Source organism: Bombus terrestris, unplaced genomic scaffold (assembly GCF_910591885.1).
Source record: "Bombus terrestris unplaced genomic scaffold, iyBomTerr1.2, whole genome shotgun sequence".
In the NCBI taxonomy this organism is placed as follows: Eukaryota; Metazoa; Arthropoda; class Insecta; order Hymenoptera; family Apidae; genus Bombus; species Bombus terrestris.
In genome coordinates this window covers 254056-278685 of record NW_025963553.1, presented here as the reverse complement: position 1 = coordinate 278685, position 24630 = coordinate 254056, and the positions used below count along the sequence as shown (strand labels likewise).

At 34.7% G+C, this 24630-nt stretch overlaps 1 protein-coding gene and 3 long non-coding RNA genes across 4 annotated transcripts in view; 3 read left to right on the top strand and 1 right to left on the bottom strand.

The window, feature by feature from the left end:
• Positions 1 to 107: 107 nt before the first annotated feature.
• Positions 108 to 1399, top strand: LOC125387096. The gene is made up of 2 exons (XR_007227658.1): positions 108 to 536; positions 1130 to 1399. It is a non-coding gene; the product is annotated as an uncharacterized LOC125387096 (long non-coding RNA).
• Positions 1400 to 1829: 430 nt separating this feature from the next.
• On the bottom strand, positions 1830 to 5249 carry LOC125387035 (katanin p60 ATPase-containing subunit A-like 2). Its single transcript, XM_048414193.1, has 8 exons — positions 4946 to 5249; positions 4465 to 4564; positions 3905 to 4105; positions 3518 to 3794; positions 2957 to 3125; positions 2787 to 2899; positions 2388 to 2590; positions 1830 to 2225 (listed from the first exon to the last, which is right to left on the bottom strand). Exons 3-8 carry the CDS (start codon positions 3988 to 3990, stop codon positions 1841 to 1843), a joined length of 1233 nt encoding a protein of 410 aa, XP_048270150.1. The 5' UTR covers positions 3991 to 4105; positions 4465 to 4564; positions 4946 to 5249; the 3' UTR covers positions 1830 to 1840.
• Positions 5250 to 5894: 645 nt separating this feature from the next.
• The window catches only part of LOC125387083, a 30183-nt gene continuing 11447 nt past the window's right edge, over positions 5895 to 24630 (top strand). Inside the window, exon 1 of the long non-coding RNA XR_007227645.1 lies at positions 5895 to 6502. This is a non-coding gene — a long non-coding RNA (uncharacterized LOC125387083). The remainder of the gene's footprint in view (positions 6503 to 24630) is intronic.
• LOC125387081 lies at positions 8613 to 23110 on the top strand. Its single transcript, XR_007227643.1, has 4 exons — positions 8613 to 10918; positions 13255 to 13433; positions 15329 to 15477; positions 22666 to 23110. It is a non-coding gene; the product is annotated as an uncharacterized LOC125387081 (long non-coding RNA).

The following is a 24630-nucleotide window of genomic DNA, read 5'->3' as shown; positions in this document are numbered from 1 at the left end:
TATAGGTTAGGTTGAGGTTATATGTTTCTTGATTAAAAATTTTACTTTTTGAACTCACCCTATTACTTTAATACCTTTCTCATCAAGGCATTCAATGTAATCAACTTTCTTTTTTTCTTGTGGAATAGCATTTTTTAACACAGGTTTCTTAATAGATTTCGCAAAACCGAAGGAAATCTTCTTTCCTTCTTCTGCCATTTATTTGTTATTTTAACACTGACTTATAGATCAATAGACATGTATATACTAGACATAAAGATTGATGTCACTTGAAACTATGTACATGAATCTAATATCTTATTATACTTTATTAATCTACTCAAAATTACTTGCACATTACTAAAATTTCATTCCGACAATATATCAAGCGCCTGAATAAGTGACATTAAAGTAAACATATATCAGAGAGGAAATAAGAAGAACTGACGCCTATGGTCTTCTATGTTACAGAGCTAGTGCTACACCATACGGCCAAATGCCGAAAATGGCTAGGATATCCCAGAGAGAGTAGTGCTGCACCATGCAGCCAAATGCTAGTATATATCTGCCTATACGTTTCAATCAGAAAATCGATATTATGTGTTCATGTGAAAGTTTACATTTCCCTAGGAGCTGTATTTTGATAGATTTAAGCTTCTAATGGAGTATTTTAAACGTATAGAGTATACTATGAAGTAGATAGTAGTGCGGATCATTTTATATTCATAGTGGTGCTTTCATGGTTTCACTAGGGTTTTGGTGAAAGCTTAGGTTGACATTCACGGTTCATTTAGACTGATAATTCACGATTTCATCTATTCCCTTTTTTTCTCTTTTAAGCCTCCTTTTTCTATGCTTGGCCAGTTCCAGTAAATGTATTTAAAGCTATTACAGGTCATTCAGAAGTTACGTCTCATAAATTAAAATACATAGAAGAATGGCAATTACATTCTCCTTTTTATCATTTATATTCTATTATTAGAACACGTATCATTTTTCAAAATTTTCATTGCAATCTACAATTGTTTATGTCATCTTCCTATTGGTCATCGACTTTGTCATTTGCATGTCTCATTTTCCTCGTGTTCGGCATTTCAATATCAGGGAACGAATTTCTATCTTCTACATGAAATCATCTCTTTAATTTCAGATAGACGAATATGCGGCTGCTTCTGTTCCAAATATCTCCGTTACTGTGCCTGTTGACGGAAATCGGCGCGGCTGGGATCGGTAAAGCATGTCAGATCCTGCCATACGCGACCGATTCCTGGAATCACCCATCATGGCCACGGCTCGACTCTTCCGCGTTCGAAGTTCGCAGCGTGACCGGAGTTGGTCATCTCAATCCCTTGTTTAATTGTTGATTTTTTTAAATCTTTGTTTATTAATTCCAGGTTTTTTACATATTTTTTTTTTTTTTTTTTTTACATGATTTTTTTCCAGAATAAACGCTGAATTCTGATTGTAGGGTGGATACAGGCAAAAGTACCGATACGCGACGGTACGACATAGCCATGCATTATTACATTTCTTTTTTTTCTTTTTTTTTTTAAGATTATTATTGTAACTTAAATTTAAGCCGCTGTTACGCTGTGCCTATGTGCGATATTTTAATTTATGTCCTGAAAGCCTGGACGCAAAAACAGGACAGTTCGTTAGCGTAGGAGGGAACTTCTTCGTTAGACTGAACTCTGTTGATTGACTATTGAAAGCGGAAAGCGTAATAAGTTATAGTAATTCTTTTGCACGAGATTAAATAATTCAAGAGCGTTATTTTTTAGTATTGATTAGAGTTATAATATTTTTATATTTTTATATTTTTATACTTTTATATATTTATATTTTTATACTTTTATATTTTTTAAAATATCTTGTTTTGGCATACATATTTTTTCCACGCTTCATATCTATCCACATTCGTAACTGTAGGTGACATTTTTTTTAACAATTTTGCTATTATTTTATAATTCTTTAATTCATATTTCAAAGTCGTAGTAGATGTTTCTCCTTTTTCAAGTCTTTTAAACATTGGATTCATTTCTAGCAGCCATGCTTGCGTACAAAGCAATTTTATATCAGCACAAGAATATTTTTCAGTAGATTTTATTATGTGACTCACAATATCCATATTCTCTAATAATCGGTTGCTAAGGTATAATTTGAACATATAAAATCGAGTAACTTCGTTTGGTAATGATACGTATATATTCTTTTCAAGGCGTCTGCGTAAAGTTGCATCAATATCCCTAATAATATATTTACAATAAATATTATTGTTCTGTTATATTAATAATAACGAAGGAATATTCCGAACAACACAATAATTAAGATTAAGATAATGAATAATTATGATATTAAGATATTTTCTACTTAGAAAACATTGAAATAGCTATAAATGATATACATACCAAGGGCAATTAGTTGCGGCCAAAAGAACTACATCAGAATTTTTGTTAATTACTAATCTATCCAATCTAAAAAGAAGTTCTGATCTGAATGTCTTTGCAGATTCAGACAATGTATACTTTACTCCTTTATTTGTTCCTATGCAGTCAATCTCGTCGATAAAAATAATTGTAGGCGAATTATTATAGGCAAGTTCAAATAAAACCTGTTCAGTTTAACAAATGTATTTATTATTTATTAAATATTATATTCAAAATTCCTTAAATTCATTGTTTCATCACGAACGTAATATCATTTCGTTTTCCAAACAACTATTCTATTTATATATGAATGACGACAAATAAAAACAAATCTTTTTAAACCTAGAATCTCTTCTTCATAGACAAAGGAAATCAACTTACACGGATATACTTCTTGGAATCACCTCTCCATTTGTCCACCAATGAGCTGGTCGTTACGTTAAAAAAGGTGCATTGGCATTCTGTTGCGACTGCCTTCGCCAACATCGTCTTCCCTATTTCATAATTGCTTGTAAACATGTATGGGAATGAAAGAAATACGAGTATCTTACCTGTACCAGGTGGTCCATATAGCAGAATACTTTTACAGGGAGCAAATGGGCCTTTAAAAAAGATAGGGTATTTAAGGGGATACACAATGGCATCCTTAATGGCAGATTTACATTCCTCTAGGCCTGCAATGTTGTCCCAATATACATTTAATTCTTTCAGTATGATTTCCTGCGACAATACAAAGATGAAATGGTGCATAATCTCTGTATTAATTTCCTCGAGTGTTATGTAATTCATTATTTAAAGCTTTACTGAAATCCCTACGTCATTGATATACAGTGAATTGTTTATCCAAGGTATTTGTTGGATATACAGTGGATATATACAACAATACATTTGTTGGATATTGATATACAGTGGATTGTTTATCCAAGCTATTTGTTGGATATACAGTGTATACAGTGTATAGAGATATACAGTGTATACAGTGTATACAGATATACAGATATATACAACAATACATTTGTTGGATATTGATATACAGTGGATTGTTTATCCAAGGATAGGTATTTTATTTTTAAAAAGCTTTACAATACGTATATTAATCGAAAATAACTTACAGATAAAATGTCTTGAGCAATCTTCTGCAATTCTGGATTGTCTATATAAAGGTTCCGAGCACATTTTGATATCTTTGATTGCCTGGATTGTTCCATTGAGACGTTAAATGAAGCTCTTTGATGAAGCTCTTCTGATGAAGATCCATCGTTTTCATTGGCAGAAATTGTTGTCACTGTCATTGCAAGATTAATATCATCGGTAGCATCACCCCTCATCTTCTGTTGTGCATTCCTCCCTTCGACAGACCCAGATACAGACTCACTTCTCGTTTGTTTGCTAACAGATTTGACAAGTTTTACTACTTCTTTGAAGATTGAATGATATTGTAATAGATGCATTGAATATGTTGAGAAAGTTGAATAGTGTTAAATAATTTAAATTCTTACACTTTGTTCGCATTTGTCATTTCCCTCGTCTTTATTTCCTTTTCAGTTATTTTCTTACACAATATAGGATATTTTTGGAATTTCATCTTGTAATAATTTTCATATTCTCTAAGAATAATTTCCAAATTGACGTTGTCGCAGACTCGATATTTCCGAGATAGACGAGCTTCCCGGATTAATACATCGCTAATGCCAACATATCTAAAAAATATAATTTTTAATTCATTGAACAAATTTTATGCTATGAGTACACACTATACGATAATCATCAATTGGGACAACTGTTTTATTTCTATCCTTTCTATTTATCTATCTATTCTATTTCTATCCTTCTGCTTTTTAATTTCTAATTTTTAAAGTTTGAATTTAAATATATTTTCATTTATAACTAGTTAAACTACGTTATCGATTGAGTTATTCTATAACAACCGAGCTACCGATGTCGATTTTCAAATTTTGATTCCTTCCCCTCTTTCCGCACTAATTTCTATTTCGATTGGTCACCGATATTATTCGAAAAAATTGCAACTAAGAAGATATCTAAATTGCAATGTACTCACCCATTGTGTACCAAATAATCACACTAATCACAATAATCACAATAATAATCACATTAAGGTACAATATGTCCCGATTACGTTCCGAAGTATGACTCTCCTCCTAATGCGACATTTATTTTTTTTATTATTAACAATAATTATTAATAATATAAAGATTTTCATGCAATTTTCTGTTACATTGCGAGTTTAATAAATTTGTTACACATAATTTTGTTATCTACTATCTTGATACGCGCAAAGATAAATCTTAATGATATATAATACAGCGTAAATGGTTATAAATAATTAATTATTGACAATAATTATAAGAATTATCGAAAGAAAAAATCATAGATACAAAATCAAATACAAATCATAGATATAAAATCAATCAAAAAAATGAACGACAATTGTGAAAAACGCAATATGGCATATCAATGACGAAACACACTCATGACTGTCATGGAAGTTCCAAAGTCCCAAAATCTAGAATATTCCTTACCTCTTTAGATTGAGATATCTTATTTGTGGTACCTTGCTGCGACGAATCACCGTTCATTGTGATAGTTTTAAATGTGATAATGATATCCTTGTATTGACTATCGTTTTTCGATAGTTACGAGAATTTTCGTTTATCACTTTGAGACAATCCGTAACTTCCTTTCTCTTATAAAGTTTCCCTTCAACTCCGTTGAAAACTGAGCATCAAACAGGAGACGAACGATTTGTTCGCACACATAAGCAGGGTGCGAATATAATGATGGAATAGTCGAGTCCTGTCTACTATATAGTAAGATGGATACGACATTGAAATAGAAAGAGAAGGCTGTATATAAGCATTTTCTGTCCTTGTTTAATCAGGCATGCACACTAGTGGACACTGACGGCGCTCGTTTACCGTTGTTACATATTTCCGGTACAAGTACGCGGGCATTAGAGAAGGACGGAACGGTCTCTCTCTTTATCCCTATATCGCGTTTTTAGTTCGCTCACGCGCTCTGTACTTATATCTATTAGATTTCCACCATAAGCAGCGGCCGTGCAGTGACTTACAAAAGTTTCGAACTCGCGGACGTTTAATCACGTTCCCTACTCCGAAGGGGTAAGTACAAAGTTGCTCGTCTCAGTACTCTTGTTAGAAGTTTTATCATCTTTTTCATTTCGTGGTTACAAGCTTTTCCAGGAAATTCTTATCGTTTTACAAGAGCTGTGGGACACAATGACGTCAGCTATCGATCATATACGCGAATTTGTTGTAAATTAATTAGGAGAATATCTGGAGTTCTTTATCGTTGCCAGCTGTAAAATATTAGAATTTTTCATTTATAATTCTCATATTTTCGACTCTTCCGTTGCCAAGACCACCTTGAAAGATTTTTGGTATGTTCCATCAGCCTTGTTAAAAGTGTGCCCATTGGTTAGCTATATTGATTTTAAAAATCAATACGTATATCAAGTTTATTATCTCACAGAAACAAAGAAATTCGTTTTATTAATGAATTTTCGATGTTTCTTCTCAGTTTCCTTTAGCATCGAACGAAGAACATTATATGATCAAACGTTTCATCGTTCAGATCATATTTCGTTTAAAAAGATTGAAATTGATATTGAGATAAAATCAAAAAGTATCCGTTGTTCTCGAACATTCTAGTATTCCTTCGCCGCCCGGGAGAAAGACAGGTATGAAGAAAGAGGATATTTTTTTTATTAACTTTTTAATATTGATATTTCGACAAATATTGACGTGTGCAGTGAGAAAATCAAGTGAAATTTTGAATAATATCGTTTTAATAATTTGTGAAACGAATTAGTTTGGTTTTTTCCATTTTTATTAGGTTCCGTCAGTGCTGATTGACGCGCCACTCCAGTTTCCATTTCCGTTTCTCGAAATTTCCCACGTCCTTAGTCTTTGGGACTCTTTGCCCAGGTAACCGCATTGCTTCTGGGTACGTCTCACCGTTCGGGTCTCTCGAGCTTTCGGTGTCAGTTGTTACCGTTGAAGGAAGAGAAGCTGGTGACGGATATTATCGAATAAATCGTTTATTCTGGAAAAGTTCGAGTAAGTTCGTTCTGTTTGAATAAATCAAGACATAGATCAATTTTTATCGTATCATCGTGATTCGCCATGTCGTACGTTTGGTTTCGGGATACCATATGTTTTTAATTTTTTACTTTTAATTTGACATTTTACGCCTATAATCGTGACAGGAAGATACTTTCAATGAATTATAAATATTTTAAATTATAAATTATAAATATTTGTTATAAATTACAATCATACTACGGGGAAAAGTGAAACATATGTTTTCTTGTGGAACATGTGATAGTAAATTATTCGAAGCATAATAATGCTTAATTAAAGATCTATACGGTAACATTTGCGGACGAATATTGGGGTAATATTATCGCGTCGCTTTAATCTGGCATTTAATGCTTTGATTGCGGTCTTTGAAATGGCATCACAGATGCTGGTATAATATCACACGAAAAAGGAAGGACCAGTGGTTGATGTTGCAAGTGCACCAGTGCGTTGCAGCCATCGGGGGTGGCTTTGACGCCGGTGCCGAGGAGAGGCGCAGAACGTGTTCGATCGACCCGCGAACGCAGCCCGTGCTCATACTGTGACAGAGTTCGTTTCAGTTAGTCTCAGTCGCTGTTTGCCCGTCGACAGCGTATAGTCGCGCCGGCCAACGATTATTTTTTCTTTTTTTGTTTCTCGATAATTCTCTCGCAACACTCGTTCTATACGTACACCATCAGTTTATCGCGTGATCATTGTTCCCGCTTCCCCTACCTTGTCACGTTCTTCAAAGAAGATTTCCCTTCAGTTTTTTGTTGTTTGGGGAAAATTCATCGCTCGGACACATGGATTTATCGACACGACGGTTTATCGAGGCATCAGCGTGATGTGCTTTTCAAGTTTCATATTTTCTCTATGATACTTTCTAAGGAGAATTTAGAATTCGGAAGATATCAATTTCCAGGAAATATAGGTCTTTATGAGATAGATCGATAGGTTTGAATTTAATTAACTCTCTTATAATTGGTATTTCAATTTTTTAATTCCTTAAATTCAGCTTTCTTTATGCTGTTAGACGATATAACGCGGGCATTTTATGATATATCGAATATATTCGTATATATTTTACTTTATACATTCGATAAATTTCCTTGGTTGGCCGGCCTGCAACCCACATACGGCACTTAATAAAAATTTGTTTCGTTAGAGGTCGGTGTTTGTTCATCTTCGTCATAAAAATGTCATGACGTCATATCATATCACAAGGGTTCTTCTGAAAGCTAGATATTCGATAACAAGATTAATGGTTTTCGGTAGCTTGCAATGTCAAGCTTTGAACTGGCGGGATCGCCTTGCTGTCAAATCGTCATTCAGCAGCGACCATATTCTTTAACTACGTTCAAGACGTATATCGCGCTACAGAAACCATCAAAGGAGGATTTAAATTTGCAAGTTAGTTGCCTCTTAGAAACGAGACAGTTGGTTGTTACTTGTTATCCGTAGTTGGTAGTTGTTCTCCTTAGTCGCCGCATATTATAGAGACGACATTCATAGTCACCAGTTGCCTTCGCTAATAGTTTCTTGTTGTCTGTAGTTAGTTCTCGTCATCGCTATGTATTCCATCAACCACGTAAAATTTAACATATAGGATTTTATTCTTTTTTATTCTTTCTGTAGAAAGATTCTTTAAGTAATATGAATTTAAGTAACTATCTTATGATACAATAAAGTGGAAAAACGATTATTTTACGTAACGTAATTTTTTAAAGAACTTTGAATTTAAAGGATTCACAGATAGATATCTTAAACGTAATTAAACCCTCCATATCGTAACAAATTAAAAGAAATTGCGCAAGAAAGTACAAATACATTTAATGCATAAAACATATATTTAAAATCCAAATGTAGGCGTTGACGCGTGCGTGCTACATGTTCGAAACATTCGTTACATCCGCGATAAAATTTGTAACGACGAAGAAGCTTAACATATGGTGTGCTTCAAGACGACAGCAAAAAGTGTTGGCGGATTTTTCGAAATTTCTTCCATTCTTAATAAAAATATATTGTATAAATATAGTAGGATTTTTCAAATTTAAATAGTTATAATGATTTGAAACTTTACAATCGTACGGTTCTGTTTTATCCTTTGAATATAACTGTCATTTTCATATCTCCTTTTAACTAAACTAAATATTTAGAAATCCTATAATTTGTACACTTCTATTTGTGAATAAGATCGATGAAATTAAAGCGTAACTATGCTTTCAATAATGGCTTCGATGTATTGCTCACCATTATGGCGGATTAACGTCTCTAAGTGATCGACCTTAATCACTAAATGGCAGCCGCGATTCAGTGGTAGAGCCTTACACATGACGGACGTTGCAAGCGCTTCTAAGACGTCTATTGTGAAACGTTTCCAATAGCATCGGTTACGACGACGGTGAAATCCGAATAGAAATATATATCGCGTATCGCTTCAGCCTGACATGTCTTAAAATAGAATCACAATTTTTCGTTCTTTAAAAAAACAAAAAAAGTCTATAAAAATTATATGCAAATAAAATAGATAAATGGATAAATGGTTGTACAAATGTATAAAACAGATATTACAAATATACGTAAATAAATTATATATTTATAAATTGTTTGTTTAAATATCTGTTTGTTTAAATAAATAAAAGGGATATTTACGACTTACAATGAACGTAGTCCTATTTTTAGTTTTAAACAAAGCAAAAACGGATAACAACTTTTTAAAATGTAAAACTCAACGCAACAGTGGTTTTTTTTAATTAATCAATAACGTTCAAAGTTAATTAATTTAGAGTGGTTTGTACATTTTGTATGCTCGCCGTATTTTAACGTTTGATGTGTAACGTTTGATGTAGTACTTGATGCCCGAAAAATCGAAAAATAATTAAATTTGATCGTTTCGTCGAATTTACAAGTGTGTATATTCGTGTGAAATCCTATGTGCTTGTGTATGCTGATGTGAAAGGCGGTAATATATTTTTCTTTTTTCGATTATTGTTGTCAACTTTTGTGTGGAATAAATCAATTCCGTGAATAGAAGTGCAATCAATACAGCTTACTATGAAATGATAGCACAACAACAGTACATATCGCCATTGACGTCAGCTTCACAAAATTTCTCGAATATCGAGGTTGTCCATTTGGGTTAAGAATTTATTTCCACAAATATTGCCACAAGCACGAATATCTTATGGAAATCCACTGTATTTCCACTGTAATTTTTAATAATCAGATTCCATATCGTATGCTACGATTCGAGGAAAATCCGCAGCTAATTATTATCTTTGCTGCCTTTAAATACCATAAATAGTCGTCCGTAAATTTTAAAAGATTTTCTGTGCCATACTTATATTGTGTATTTTAGTCTTAAGGTGCGGGTCGTGTTCAATTAATTGAAAGTGATGAAACTGTAATGGGTCACGATAGTCAAATATTAAAAATGGTCTCGTTGGCTACATTTAAAATCTTTACGAGATATATATGCATAGTACGTTGCTACTAGCAACGGGTAGCGATGAGCAATAGAGAACAGTAGCTTCCTTATCTCGTCGTGATTATGTACATACCAGTAATGCACAGTACTCGTACTGAATATCTTACAACATCTACATAGATTTTCAGATTTGTTTCGAATATTACCAGCATAACCATGATAGTAGAATTCTGTTACAGTATTAATTCTATAGTGCCGTTATGCATAATACAGCCCTAAAATGTTTCTACAAATATACGAATATTTTCGTCAGCTACTATATTCCAACCATGGCTTATTATGAAAGGAAATATATAACGAAATTACTTGTTTTTTTTTTTAGACTAAATTAGTTTAATTTGAATAATTTTAGTAATTGTGTAGGATCGAACAACAACTTATCATTAGCTTCACTCGAGACTTGATTGCACGTAGCAACGTAATTGCGTTGGAACTGAGGGTAGAAAACAATGTCAACCGTTAGACGCGTCTGTCTGGCGAATGTGTAACGCGTGAATAATAGATGGCGGCAATCACGTGAACCCTACTTATAGCTGTTTCGGCTTATATCGTAGCATTCAACCTAGGGTATAACGATAAGGATCATTAAAAGTTCAAAGAAGTTCGGCTGATCAGCCTCATTTTGTTCCATTTTTTAATCAAGCGATGAATCGACAAATTGTACAGATTTCGATGGTTATCACAGTTCTCTGGGAATTTTCAAGCGCGGTTCGTCGAATTTAGTCGGATTGGCTACAGACTCTTTTACGAGCAGCTTGAAACTCGATCTAGTTTCGAGAAAATGAAAAATTCGTTTTATCTCTTTGTTTCCCTGTTCCTTCCTTCCTCTTTTCTTTGCTTTTTACATTGCGTTAAGACCGGCTAAATAATATTGATTGCCATGGACGTTGGCTGGTTTAAAATCACTGACATCGACGATAACAAAAGTAAGTTTGATGATCATTTATCTGAGCCGGTGTTATTCGACTTGAGCTCTGCACATTTGTTAATATTATTCTAGTAGGGATGAGATACTACAAATTTTAAATAACTTTGATTAAAATTATATTATAAAAATTATATTACATTAACGTTTAGAAGTCAATAAAGTGGAAAGAATTACGCGAGATAATGTAAATATAAATTATATTACAAGGAAACTAGGTAATTAATTAATAGGAAACTAGCTAGGTAATTTGAAACATTCTGGCTAAAATTGCATTCTTTCAAAGTTAGGACGTACAGTATTTACAAAGTAGATTAAGTATCAAATGGGGTACTTAAGAAAATTCATGTTATCATTCTTTAGTAAACATTTTCAGGTAATAGCCTTCTGCAAAAGCTGCTTTACGTTACGTTAACGTATTCATTATTAATATTAATCATATTGTTCTTATCTCCTAGGGGCATAACAATCCATTTTTATATTGTGTTAAAGCTAAATTTCTATTAGATTGTCGCAAAATTTTCTTTCGTTTTATAAAGAAATGATAGATACACAACATTTTTTCTTTTATGTTATTTTATATTAAATTGGAGAAAGGTGGATCGCACATAATTCAATAAAATAATATAAAGCAAAAAATATCGTACATCTATCATTTCTTTATAAAACGAAAGAAACATTTCGAACAACCTAATATTTCTCTCCAACGACACTTCTACGATGTTAAAATATTTGATAAAAATATTTGATAAAAATATTAAGAAATTCTAATATTGATTTAAACGTATCGATTTATTTACTTTTCGCTGCCAGAAATTGTTAATTATGATTTCCACTTAAAAGCGTATTTCATATTATGAGGATAAATGATCAAATTCATCTCTAATATACACGTTAGAGAGTCATTTATAGCTGCAATCCTGTTTACCGCTCATATTCCTGGAACTCGATAATTCACTAGGCGATTGCTTTAACCGTGCAGAATACATCCATAAATAATTAATCGCTATTAATGTTCCATCGACTTTTGAAAATCCCTGATGTGATCTATTTCACTTAATGAGAATACGTGTAAAGTGAGGTTATTGCTTGATTATCTTTAGTCGAATAAATCGAGTGATTCAAATTATAATGCGGAAGAAAGTCAAAACTATGTATATTATTTTTTTCAATTTTTATGTATCATTTGACGGAAGGAAATTTGGTAAGTAAGGTTCACCTTTTTTAATGTCAATGATTTTGAGATATGTTATTAAGCTCCAAATTCTAAGCAATCTTCTATATATATATATATATATATAACATACGTTTAATAGCCAAAGTTCAACTACCAAGTATACGCAAAGCTTTTATTTTCAATTTATGCGATACCACTATGTTTCATGAATTTATTTGCTAACGGTATTGAAACAAATAACAAGCAGAGGACGAACTATCCGTGAACTGTTTTGCCAACGAGTACGCTTCCAATATTTTCTGTTTGAGAAAACACACTTGTTGCTGTTGCAACTCCAAATATTTTTACAGCCGACGCTTTTGCCATGAATCATCGGCTAACATATAAAATAAAGAAAAGCCATAGTTGATTGTAATGGAAATTTAGAAAACCTCAAACTCGATATAGAAGGGAAAAATAAAGGAAAGGAAGGGAGAGATAATTGGAAGCTTGGGGCCAGGTTTAATTCACTGAAACCGGGCTGCTTGTGTCATCACGAAACAGAATTGCCAGTACGTCATTTCTGTGCTCCCGTCCTCGTAAAAACGGTTTCACTCGTTAAGAAAAAACGAATAGGCGGTGAAGAGAGAAAAAAGCAGACAGAGAGCGCTTTTAAAAAGCTGACGAAGCGTGCGTTGCCACAACGAGACCCACGGTGCTATTTGTCGTTTTAAATTGCGCCGCAACTTGTTTTTGAGATCTTTGCTAGAGACACGTGAAAACACGTTGGAAGTATATTTCTTGTTTTTGTGGAATTTAGCTGGAAAATGAAAAATAACGTAAAACATGTACTTACGACTTACAGAGTAATCGAATGTATACACTATAATAACCAGCGATTTAAGGCTTTAAAAGATCGAAAGAAAAGAAAAGAAAAGAAGAAAGATAATATGTTGTGGCAGTCTAACTCGATCTAAGGAAATAGAGAGGGAGGGGGGGGGGAGCAAAGCTTGTTAATCTGGAAAGAATACAAGCATCAATTTCAAGCACTTATAGGGAATCAAGCGGGCTTGTTAAGGTCGTAAGTTGGACAATTATCTCGTGTTAGGTTCAATCAGCTTAGTCTTACACAAAATTGATCCAATCATGTGAAAACAAATGTATTCTGATTTTTGTCGCAGATATTTCTGGTCTACGCACTCCAGTGCCCGCACAACTTATATTAAAACACCTGATTTTCCCATTCTACAGCAACAAATTTCCTGATCCTTTACAACCATGAAGGACTTGTATGCGAAAATACTTGCCACGATCATCTGTTTGCAGACTATTTTCGTCACTATCTTCCCGTTAGGGGCTGGTAAGTTGATACTGATTAATTATACCATCGAAATTCTATATAATGGCTACGAAAAATATTTGCATCATTACCCTCATTTCCTAACGAAGCGCGTTTTTTTACCAAGTTTTATATTTCATTTCATAGTATCAAATCCCTGTAGTTACACGAAAGTATTAAATGATAGGAAACTTGATATACACGAATTTAATTAATTAATAAGTTAGTCGATATACAGCCATTATTATTTCATGTGAAATATTACAACGTCAAAAACTTAACGTTCTTGTACGTACAGTATTAATCACAAATTGTAAGAATGTTTACTGATAAGCAAAATAGATAATATGGAAAACGCAGACCTATGGAAAGAGAATTCCTGACATTAGACAGGAATACGCGATTGCACGAAATATTTTATGGTATGTCTAACATGGAGAATATATGCGGCGAAGTACGAAAAATTCATCCTGAGATATGTATACGACCTACGCGGTACGGGACGTGTTATAAATGGTTTCCGCCACTCAGCCGTATTTGAATTTGTGAACACGATCGAACAAATGACGCGACAATTATTAATTGCCGTCTCTGCCTTAGTAACGATTCGCGTTGGAACGAGGTCGAATCGTTCCGATTCCACGCGCGATTAACAAATAATTACAGTGGACATCAATTACTTGGATGACCTTCGTCATTTCAGCTTAAAACGATTAATTTGATCAAACCAAGCAATTATTTCAATTAATACAATCTGCACTTTAAATTCGCACGTCTTGTGTATACACACCGGGCCAGAGAAAAGTTTTCATTCGTTCGAGTAGAACCTTCGTAGTCCTTGAGGACGCGTGTCGCTTCTCGTGTACCTAAAGTTTCGCTCAAATTAACCGATTTATTTGAATTCGATCGAGTGAAAACCTCTTTGTCACCGTGAGTTTGTTACTTAATTGATACTCTTAGATGCCCTTTGCTTTCAATCTCTTACATCCATTCTTAATTAGTCAAGTCGTTTGACTTTTGACAAGTATTTTGAAACCATTTTACTAACACGAACCTACTTTTTTACTTGAGATTATCCGCTATTTTTATTCAAATGTATATGTACGTATATACACTTTTGAATTTTAAACGAACCTTCTGTTATACCTATATCCTTTAAGCGCCGTTTTAAGTTTCAAGAGACTTTAACTCGGATAGCTCGACTTGGAGTTCTAACGTATACTGTGAAGCACACTTGCGAAGTAAAACAGCAAACACGATATAAAAACTTTTTCCCCATGTAAGAAATCGAATAACCTATTTCAACGGTGCTTTAATCTCATCGATGAAGCATCGATGCAACGAAGAAGCATCGTGATAGCCGCAATGCGGATCCGTTGAACAAAAATTTCCTGGTACGGTCGTTTTCGTAATGTTATTAACCGTTTTAGTGTCGGATGTTTCAAGACTCCGTATCGGTTTGTGCTATGCAGCGCGATAGCGCTTCGTTTATTTATTTGCGAGGAGTACCGATCGACGCGATCGCGCTGCCCTTTTTCATCCTGTTTTTTTCATCGAAATATACCGTTCGACGTGCTCGCGCTTCATTTATGCTCTGCGTTTCGTTTGCGTGATAACATTCTATAATGCAGGATTTGGTTTTCCGATTCAAGAGGTAATTTTTTATATTGGTTTTTTTTTTTTTATTTGGTTTATGATTATTTGAAAAACAAGTAATTACGAGAGGAAACTCTGATATGACTCGCGACGAGCACGCTTGAGCGCGTTGCGAATTAATGATCGTGACCATACATCGTGGCACAATTTACCACCGTACGCGAATAGAGCGATCACGCTGCGTGGCGTTAAAACGGTTAGCGTAACTGCGCGTACGATTGTCGAGTGGCAAAGATATTGACGCTGGTAATCGTTTTCAGTGGCTTTAGGAGAAGATTGTACTGATTTTGAAGGAAAAGCCGTCTCGCATGGAATGACGTACGTGCCGGGACCATCGGTTTGCAACCTCTGCGTCTGCTATCATATGGAGCCAAAATGGTGCCAGGCTATGTTCTGTTCACCTCCTTTTGTAAGTATATGCTCATTCTAAGAGCAACCAGCTGAACACAACCATGAGAAACTAAAGTACACCGTTAACGCTTGCATGCTGGTCGTTAAAACACATGCTGCGCGAATAGGGTACACAGCGATTCATTTAACTCGCCTTGAATTAGTTTTAGAAAGACAAACATGGACAGGGATAATTTTTGTCACGAGCCGTTTAATTTATTCGTTCATTAGAACGAATTAATTTACACCTGCTGAGATCGCGATTGATGTGACAAATTCGAAATCTTGTTCCATATAAATATTTTTAAACAAGCACGTCGTAAGCTTTGTATATTTTTTAATCGCAACGAAACTGTTCAGAGAAATGCTGAAATTATTAATTAGAAAAGGAGATTTCTACGCATCGTTGTAAAAGTGTCAGGGAAAATATTCGTGAAACAGTTACGTTGTTACAGGTTCTACAAGAAGAAATATTGAAAATCACGTTCCACTTATTCAGTTGCACGTGTAAAAGGTATCTTGCGTTCGCGCAAAAAATCTCTGAAGGATACATGCTTTATAATAATTGGAGTGTCGAAGTTGTTACGCGGATCGGCGTACACGTACCTTTTAATGAAACTAGGTTACTCATTCGTTATTCGTTCCTAATTTTCAGCTTCACGATTTTTACGCAATAAAATTTTATACACCTGTTCGGTTTATAAATGATTCAATTCAAATTTAACAGAATTAAAGTTGAAATAATCATTTGTGCTTCATTAAAAGGTTATTTCAGCATCTCGTTTTAATATTTTTATTGGTAATATTTTGTTAATCGTTATATTTAAATGGAGTTTTTCAAAGGAGAGACATTTTAAGGTAGGAAATGGACATACATTTATAATAATAATTCAGAAGAAAGAATATTTCATACAGAAAGAATTATTCCGTATGTATAAATAACTACGCTATGAATTTTATATGTATCGGATATTCCTTCTGGTTAATGTATCTGACGTTTTTTTCACGCGAGGTAGCGTATATTTGCATCTATATGTCTCTTCGTTTCTCAGTAGTAAAACTTAGCATTCATGCGGCTGATAAGTAGTTACGCATTGACAACGAGAAACATAAAATGAGTAAGAAGCATGAGACATTCTATAAGAAAAATAAAGTTGTTTTTATCTTTCATTGCATATTCGTCAGAATATTGTTAATAAATATTTAAGTTAAGATTTCAGTTGAAATAAATACATAGGATTAGACATTTATTTATATATGTATCTATGAACGCATTTGACATAAAATTTTGATAACGACTAAAATTATATATTCTGATATTAAATTAATTTAATGAGAATAAAAAACTAATTTTTTTAAACAAGATTTTGTATAAAGTAATATTTATTAGGAAAAGTTCGTTCATCCCTTTATAATATCATAGGATTAGACTCATAGCTGTGTAAATCATTTCATGGAATAGTATATGTGTGCGTGTGTGTTCTAAGTTTTTATCATAAAAATGCTAAATGTACTAGGAGACGTTTTTAAAAATTCATAAATTTTTCTTCATCAAACATATCAATCGTTATATTGAAAAGTTAATTATCTTTTATTTGTTTCGAGCTGCACATTGATTGAGACATTCGTGTTGGTTATAATTGCGAATTTAACGCAGTTAAACGAAGTTGTTTGAATCCCTTGCGAGCATGTAAATATATCGTCGAATTAATAGGTCAATTACTTGAGGTTGGAATTGAAAGAAAGGGAAAGGTGGAGGAGAAGTCTTGCGTTTGAATGCGGGACACTTTTAAAGCCCACAGTTCGCTGAAATTGCCAGAGAATTCAATTAAATGGCAAATTAAACCATTGAACTGAATCTGTTTCCAATCGCGAGCTTAGAAGTTCTATCCTTTGAATTTTTATATCAGTCAACTTTCTTTTTGTACGTACGGTAACGAATATAATTCATGAATTAATGAAGTATGTAATTGGATGAAAGTTCTTCTTCCTGGATTCAGTTTAGACTAAGAAAAATTATATAATAACGAAATTATCAACTTAAAATTGATAGAGTGTATAGCTTTTTTTTTTTTTTTTTTTTTTTTTTTTTTTTTTTTTTTTTTTTTTGCGTGAGGAGGGGAAAATGCTGTTACGCATACCCAGTGATGCGGATCACTGGGTTATGTGGGACTCGGGCGGATGTTGTTGCCATACCCACTAAAAACCCCTCCTCCTTTTTCCTTTGCTTTGAGGACAGACAACCCCGGTAAAACCTGTCGGCAGTCATCAGGTTGTCCTTTCATGCCCCGTTGTATCTTCTTCTTCGGGCAGTTATTCTGTATATTCTGTATTGCTCTCGTTTTCTTCTCAGCTAGTTCGGAATACTGGGCTGATCTCCTTCTGTGGTTCTTTGTTGTCTTGTATCTCTGCCTTCACTGCTCCGAGTAGTTGTTGTTGCTCTCGTTCTCCTCCTTGCCTCCTTCAAGGCCTTCGTTGTCACCCTCCTGTGAGACATGACGGTCTTGCGAAATTGCCTGAATTTATCCCAGCTCTCGTTCTTGGCGGTCACCGTGGCGATCAGATTGTCCACGTCTATCTTCTCGCCAAGAGCGTTCTCCAGCTCAATCCTTCTGTCCGTTCACTTCGGGCACGTGAACAGGGCGTGCTCTGCATCGTCGTTAGGGTCTCCACAGTCGAGACAGTTGCTGTCGCTGCTCTTGCCAATCCTCTTTCTATAGACACCAAAACTCCTGTAGAGGTGGCCGTGTGTGCGTTATATATTTATTGGACGTGCGTGATAGTTGTAGTAGTTGGGCCTGGTCCGCTGTAATTGTCACTGGGGGCTGTAGATGTCGCTGCCGTCGTCCGACACTAGTTAGTGTCGAGTGGTGGTATTTGGCTTGTCGAGTGCCGCCACACTCCCATACCCGGTTAACAGCTGCATGGTGTGATGATCGATGTCCATCTTCTTTTTGGTAAATAGCAGCGCACTCGGTATTAATTTCCTTGCGCCTCCAGTTCCTCCATTTCCCTGCGCTTTCAGCTCGTTGCCGTCATCCGCGCCGATCCTGGTCTTATGGATCTTGTTCCTCTCGTAAGTCTCTCCGAGCATCTTTATCTTTATGTAGATCGGGAGATTCCCGGTCAACGCGCAAAGTGCCGCGTGGGAGACGGTACGGTATGCCGTCGTTGTTATGCACAGGGCCGTTCGTTGTGCCCGTTTCAGCTTCTTCCTGTTCTTATCGGTATTCGCTAAGCTAATTCTTCTTTCTGAACCCATACTGCCTCCGATGGAACGGGTCCGTTCCGATGCATCTCTCGACGATCTTCTTAAAGCATTTTTCCCAGATCTTGCTCATGGCTGGGAGTATGCTTATCGGCCGGTACGCGATCCTTTCCCGGCTTCCTTAGCAGTATTACTCTGGCCGTCTTCCAGCAGTCTGGTTCCAGCTTGCTTCCAGCTCCTGCTTCCAGCAGTCCAGGAGTCTTCCATCGACTCCTGCAGCCTTCTTGGTGTTCATTCTTCCGGCGGCATCGACGACATCGCCTTCGCCGATGACGACGCTGAAGCTGATGCCTTCTTCTTCTTCGGTCTCTGCCTCTTCGCGGCCCTCGTAATGGGAGGGTCCGTGTCCCATGGTGAATAGCCTCTGTAGGACTGCTTCCACCATGTCGATCGGCATGTCGTTGCTTGGTTTCTTGCTTTTGCATCTCTTCATGACTGTGCGATAGGGTTTGCCTTCTTGCTTTTCTGTATGGATGGAAACGCGTTCGAAAAGTAGAACGGAGTAATTAGCGATGCACGATCCCAGGCTGGTGAATATTTTTCCATCGGGAGAAGTCAGGTCGAGCGATACAAGATTTATATGCTCGTTCTGCCAGTTATTTCAACGTCTGTTACGCGATAGAAAATGAACATAAATGAATAATAAATGTATTACAGCCATAAAGATTGCTTGATGTACGCCACCGTTTTTCCCCTATTTCTCCGATACAATTTTCCTTCTTTTTTTTTCTTTGCGAAACACTTTACTAATCGCGAGAAATTGTATTGCCGCCTGGTACGTATTCGAATTATCCTCAATTATTCTCGGTTGTTTCCGTTTCCTTTGGATTTACATAAGTACTCGTTTGATGTACGTGCAGAGTGAGATAATAACTATTAACAGCTATAAAATAAGAAGCGAAAATACGTTGAAACTCGATTTCTAGATTCGCGAGACTTTGCAGAGCTTCGAAACTCTCGTGTTTCAAACCTAATAAAAAGTTGTAGAGGGAGAATTACATTGCGAGATCTGTTAAGGAAAATCGTATCGTTGTAATAGGATTATTTCAGCGAGGGAAATTCCGTGTTGCGTGTAACGCGTTGCAAAGCCATGAGCTTTCTTTCGGGTTAATATACATAATCGCCTTATCGAACTTTCCATCTCACACGTGAATTTTGCATTTCAATCTTCTTACTTGCAGTCCAGTCCAGTTCAGTTTAGTGTGACTAAGCTAAATGTTTTATAGAGAGACGTACAACTCTATGAAGGGGAGATCAATAAATTGGCTTATCTTTAAATCACTGACAATTATTTCATCGACACGATTTCACCGGCAGCGAATTCACCGGCAATGTCTATCAAAGTTTATTTACCGATACACCGAGTGAAATCACCACAATCATTTCACCAATATTCTCCTTTGTCGATAATTATCATGCTTGCCACTACATGTTATCGTTGATTATATGTCTTTATTTACACATTCGTTTACGCGCATAACGAGATAAACGAAGAAACGAAAATGTTATGTTGTCATGATGTATTGTTAAATTACTAATTAACACGAGTTATATATCTACCTACATGAAAGCTTCTAAATATCAATTATAATTCATGAAAGCACGCAAGCTATTTTGCTATGCACAAATAGAATTATAAGGAAATGTTACGTGCTAATGATTTAACGAAATCTATTCCTCTGTACATTTGACATTTCTGTATTATTACTTGTGTACTTTCTGCTCTTGTTTACGTCATCGGAAGTAAAAATACGTTAAGCGAATCAGCTGATCTATTTGAGCGATTCAATGGCTCGGTCTTCTCTTATGCGACTACCAAGTAGAAGATAAGTTCTTCTAGATAAGTTATATAACATTTTATAACATCCAAATTAACTATTTTTTTTCTTTTTCTTTTTCTTTTTCTTTTTCTTTTTTTTTTTTACCTGGGGGAAATCCGCTCGGACACGAAGCCACTTCTTAAGTGTCGTGGTAGTGAACATCCAAATTAACTGGGGCACTAATTAGCTGAAGCTTCTAGTCAAACCAGGTATCAGTCTTTGTACGCAAAGGCATTCATTACAATCGTTTAAAGTTTGAAGAAACACCGTTACAAATTCGTGATATAAGAGAAAGCGATTCAAAACTCGGATTCATTTGTTGGAACGACGCCGTGGGCAAAAGTACATAATGGAAAACTTTCTTCCAAGACCAATTGATAGCGCTGACGTAATTAAAATGTGACGATATTGCCAGCGACGTTTCTCCAAATAGACGACTAACTTATTTACGAATTGCCGTAACACGATTGCCGCTGGTAATACGGTTAGTAATCACTTTATTGAATTTTCGCTTGGCGTGATATCGTCGAGTTCCTAGAGAGATTCTTCTCCCTTGTAAAACTATGTTTCTGCAACGACTGTATTTGTTGAATTGCCGTTCGTGAACAAGTCCTTCTCTTTATTACGTGTAATTGATTCTTCTTTTTAAGTTTTAAATTACATTGGTAATTTTCTATAATTTATTACTCGAATATGGTAATTTTTTCTTAAAAAGTTTGCTTTTTCTACAATTATTTTACTACAAAACCCATCAAAAACATGATGTATGTATGTATATATACTCTCAAATATTATCGGTTTATTCTCAAGCTATAGTTCAATTTCGGAAATTGCCAATTAAAATCATTAAAAAAAAAAAAAAAAAAAAAACACACACACACACACACACAGAAAGTTCGTTAAAATATGCGATTTTCCAATCAAGATATAGAATTTATTCGAGTAATATAGATTACAGTAGCGATGGTGACGGCAACGATGAATGGACTGATTCTTCGTGCGAAAATAAATTGGAAGCGCAGAACGATGCATTGTTTCAGGGAATATCGATTTTCAAGCATGGTTTTAAAGTACGTGTGCGCGTGACTAGATTTGTTAATTAATGCCGCTCCCAGATTTTCAATATATAAATGTGACACCTACATATCTTTAAGCTTAAAACAATTGGACTAACAATTTCGTTAAATTTAAATCAATATTTATCTTTTTAAACGCAACAATATTTTTAATGACAACTTCACGTGTAAATCGAGTACATACATATTCGATCGTTCTTGAAAACCTGATTCTCTGCGAAGAGAAAAAATCCTTGAATAAAGATTTGATCTACGTTTTATATGCTACGTTTTACATCCACCTCTTTTCAGATATACCTCTCTATTTAAAATCATAGATCGTCACACTCTATAGGTATTTCCTTGAAAAGATTAAAGTCGTTCTGTATAAAAGCCAATTCAAAGGGGAAGGAAATTCTGCGAAAAATTCTTTCAGATTTGCCTATGTTTGAGCTCGAATCAAAGCAATCCTGTATAATAGGATAGGATGATAGGATGATTCTGTATTATTCCTTGTGTACTTTCTGTTCCTGTTATTTACAATAGGATGATTATGCGTTTAACTTCTCATAGAATCTCTCTGATTCCGTATGATATCATCAATGTTTTTGAAATATGTTATTGATGTCGTAACGTCAACCGTTTCCATTGCAAATTCAATTTTGAATCGCAATTTCCATGTTTGCGTGGCAAAAGCGTAAAATCGATAACGCACGCAAACATGTCTTCTTTGCTAATGGCGTACTATAAATATAAATATTTGAATAAATATTGCGAATTTCATATTGCTAAAAGATTTATACTATTTGTTCGTAAATAATCGTCGGATCTATATTTAAGTTGAAACTGCTGATGAAATTTTGTTTCATAGCACAAATTATTCTTCCCGAAATGTACGTTTAGTGTTATAATATATTTGACCAATGGTTCTCAAATACTAGTTTTGCAAAGGCAATGGTTGAATTGGAGCAATTCTTTTTTCTTTCATTCTTTGAATGACCTGGATTTTCGAGTAGTCTAGTGACGATTGATCCGTACAATTAATCGATTTCTTTTTATTACAGAGCTGCAAGAAATTCCGCATTGGACGCCGATGTTGCGAGTTCCAGTGCGTGGATGAGGTTGACACAGGCTATTGGTTTGGATCTGATGTGGTTATTGTGAATCGTTCATCTAAACTTGAAAAACATAGTGTATTATGGATGCTGAGTTTAGTGATAGTAATTGTAGTATTTTAATTTCTCAATAAAGATTCCGATGGCGCTGTGGACAAAATTCGTAGCTTATAAACATCAACGATTAGTTTCAGCCATCGGGAAAAGAAGTAGTGTATGTATGTAGTGTGTTAACGAAGTAGTAAAACGTAGTGTAAAGAAAGTAGTGTAAAAGTAAAGTAGTGTAAAATTAGTAGTAGTATGTAATTCGCACAAAAAAGTAGATATTAGTATTGATGTTATTGTATTCCATATTTGACCTTAAAATATGAATAAAATCTAATCAGTCTAAGTATTAATGAAATTTCAAACATTTTTTCTAAAAGAACGCAACTCTCCTTTCTAATGAGCACTATATGATGCAATAGAAAAACAATTTGACACTGAAAATTGTGGTCAAGATCAATTTTGCGCTACACTTATTTAACCAATTTTCATCAAATCGAAGGTGTAGAATGGCTTGAAAAAAAAACCGCGATAAATACTTTTTTGACACTTTGTACAAAGGTGTATATCAATGTGTATATCTATACACATACTCTGTATGTGCATATCCGTGGAATATATATCCGTTTTTCGAAGCAAAATGTTATCTACCTGTTCAAAAGGGCAAAGCAAAAACACTACATAGAGGGTTTGTTACTGTTGACACTCTGTATTTCCGTGCGCAAAGTATCCAACCAGATATCGAGGAACAGCTTTCAGGGAACGAGATCGAATGTTTATTGAACATACCTATTTGATCGAATATATTTAGCAGCGGACTCAATTTTAATTACAATTTTAATTACATTAAACATTTTGCTCATTGATGACCTTACCTTAATTTTTTTCTCCTTCCTCACTTTCATCTCCTATGCGAGTGACACAGCAAGATTGATAGTAATAAGCGATTTCATTAAAACACAATCTCCTTTTCCATTTGATGAACACGATACGAGACGAGGGAATGATTTAGGAACACGACTTTCGAGCGGTTTCAACAACTATTAAGTTTCATTTATAGCAACAAACACTGCCAAAAACGTAATTAATAAGATTCGCGTAGGTGCCGTAGATGACGTAGATGAAAAAACGTAGACCAACGTAATAAACGTAAATGACGAAATTATGTATTAATTTATTTTAACGCGTTAAAATTACGCTAATGACAGTTGCTCCGTTCTATTTGTTCATATATTTAAGCCCTATATGCAACAAAGTGAATGTAGCATCTGCAAGCGTGTTAATTGGACAACGACGAATTTCGTTTCGCAAATACGGACACGTGAAACATTTTGAAGTTACGCGGACGCGAGAGTAATTCGTTCCCTTAAATTGCTCAATTTCCATTTCTTTCGCCATGTATATTCGAGTACTGCATTTGAATTGCAGAGCAGTCGGAAGTAACGGCGCACGTCGTTGATATATCGACAGGAACATGAATTCTTTTTTCATACGATGAATACTTTTTTCATCGACTTGTTAAACCGAATCAAGTTTTCAAATCCAATCATTTAATTTCATCGTTTTACATCGAACGTTTCAATCTTTTTTCTTTTAAATACCTTACCTATATTTCATCTCGTTGAATATTCCATATTTTTAATGCTACTACCACTTATTGGTAATTACAAATATGTAATTATCGTTCTAAAGTTAGAAATTCGAAATAACATTCGTCAGTATATGATTCTACGTTTTATATAGAGTAGTAAAAATGATACAATGAGTTTCGTTAAATAACCAATAAAAATTTTTGTTCCTTTTTCTTTTTCTTTTTTCTTTTTTCTTTTCTTTTCTTTTTTTTCCTTTTTTTTCTTTTTTTTCTTTTTT

Excerpts from the sequence above, each read along its gene's own strand:
- LOC125387035 (XM_048414193.1), bottom strand. The coding sequence starts at position 3,990 with ATGAAATTCCAAAAATATCCTATATTGTGTAAGAAAATAACTGAAAAG. Across the intron at positions 3,126-3,517 it reads TTGCTCAAGACATTTTATCT|GAAATCATACTGAAAGAATT; the intron begins GTAAGTTATTTT and ends GTATTGTCGCAG. Across the intron at positions 2,591-2,786 it reads ATTCCAAGAAGTATATCCGT|GTTTTATTTGAACTTGCCTA; the intron begins GTAAGTTGATTT and ends TAAACTGAACAG.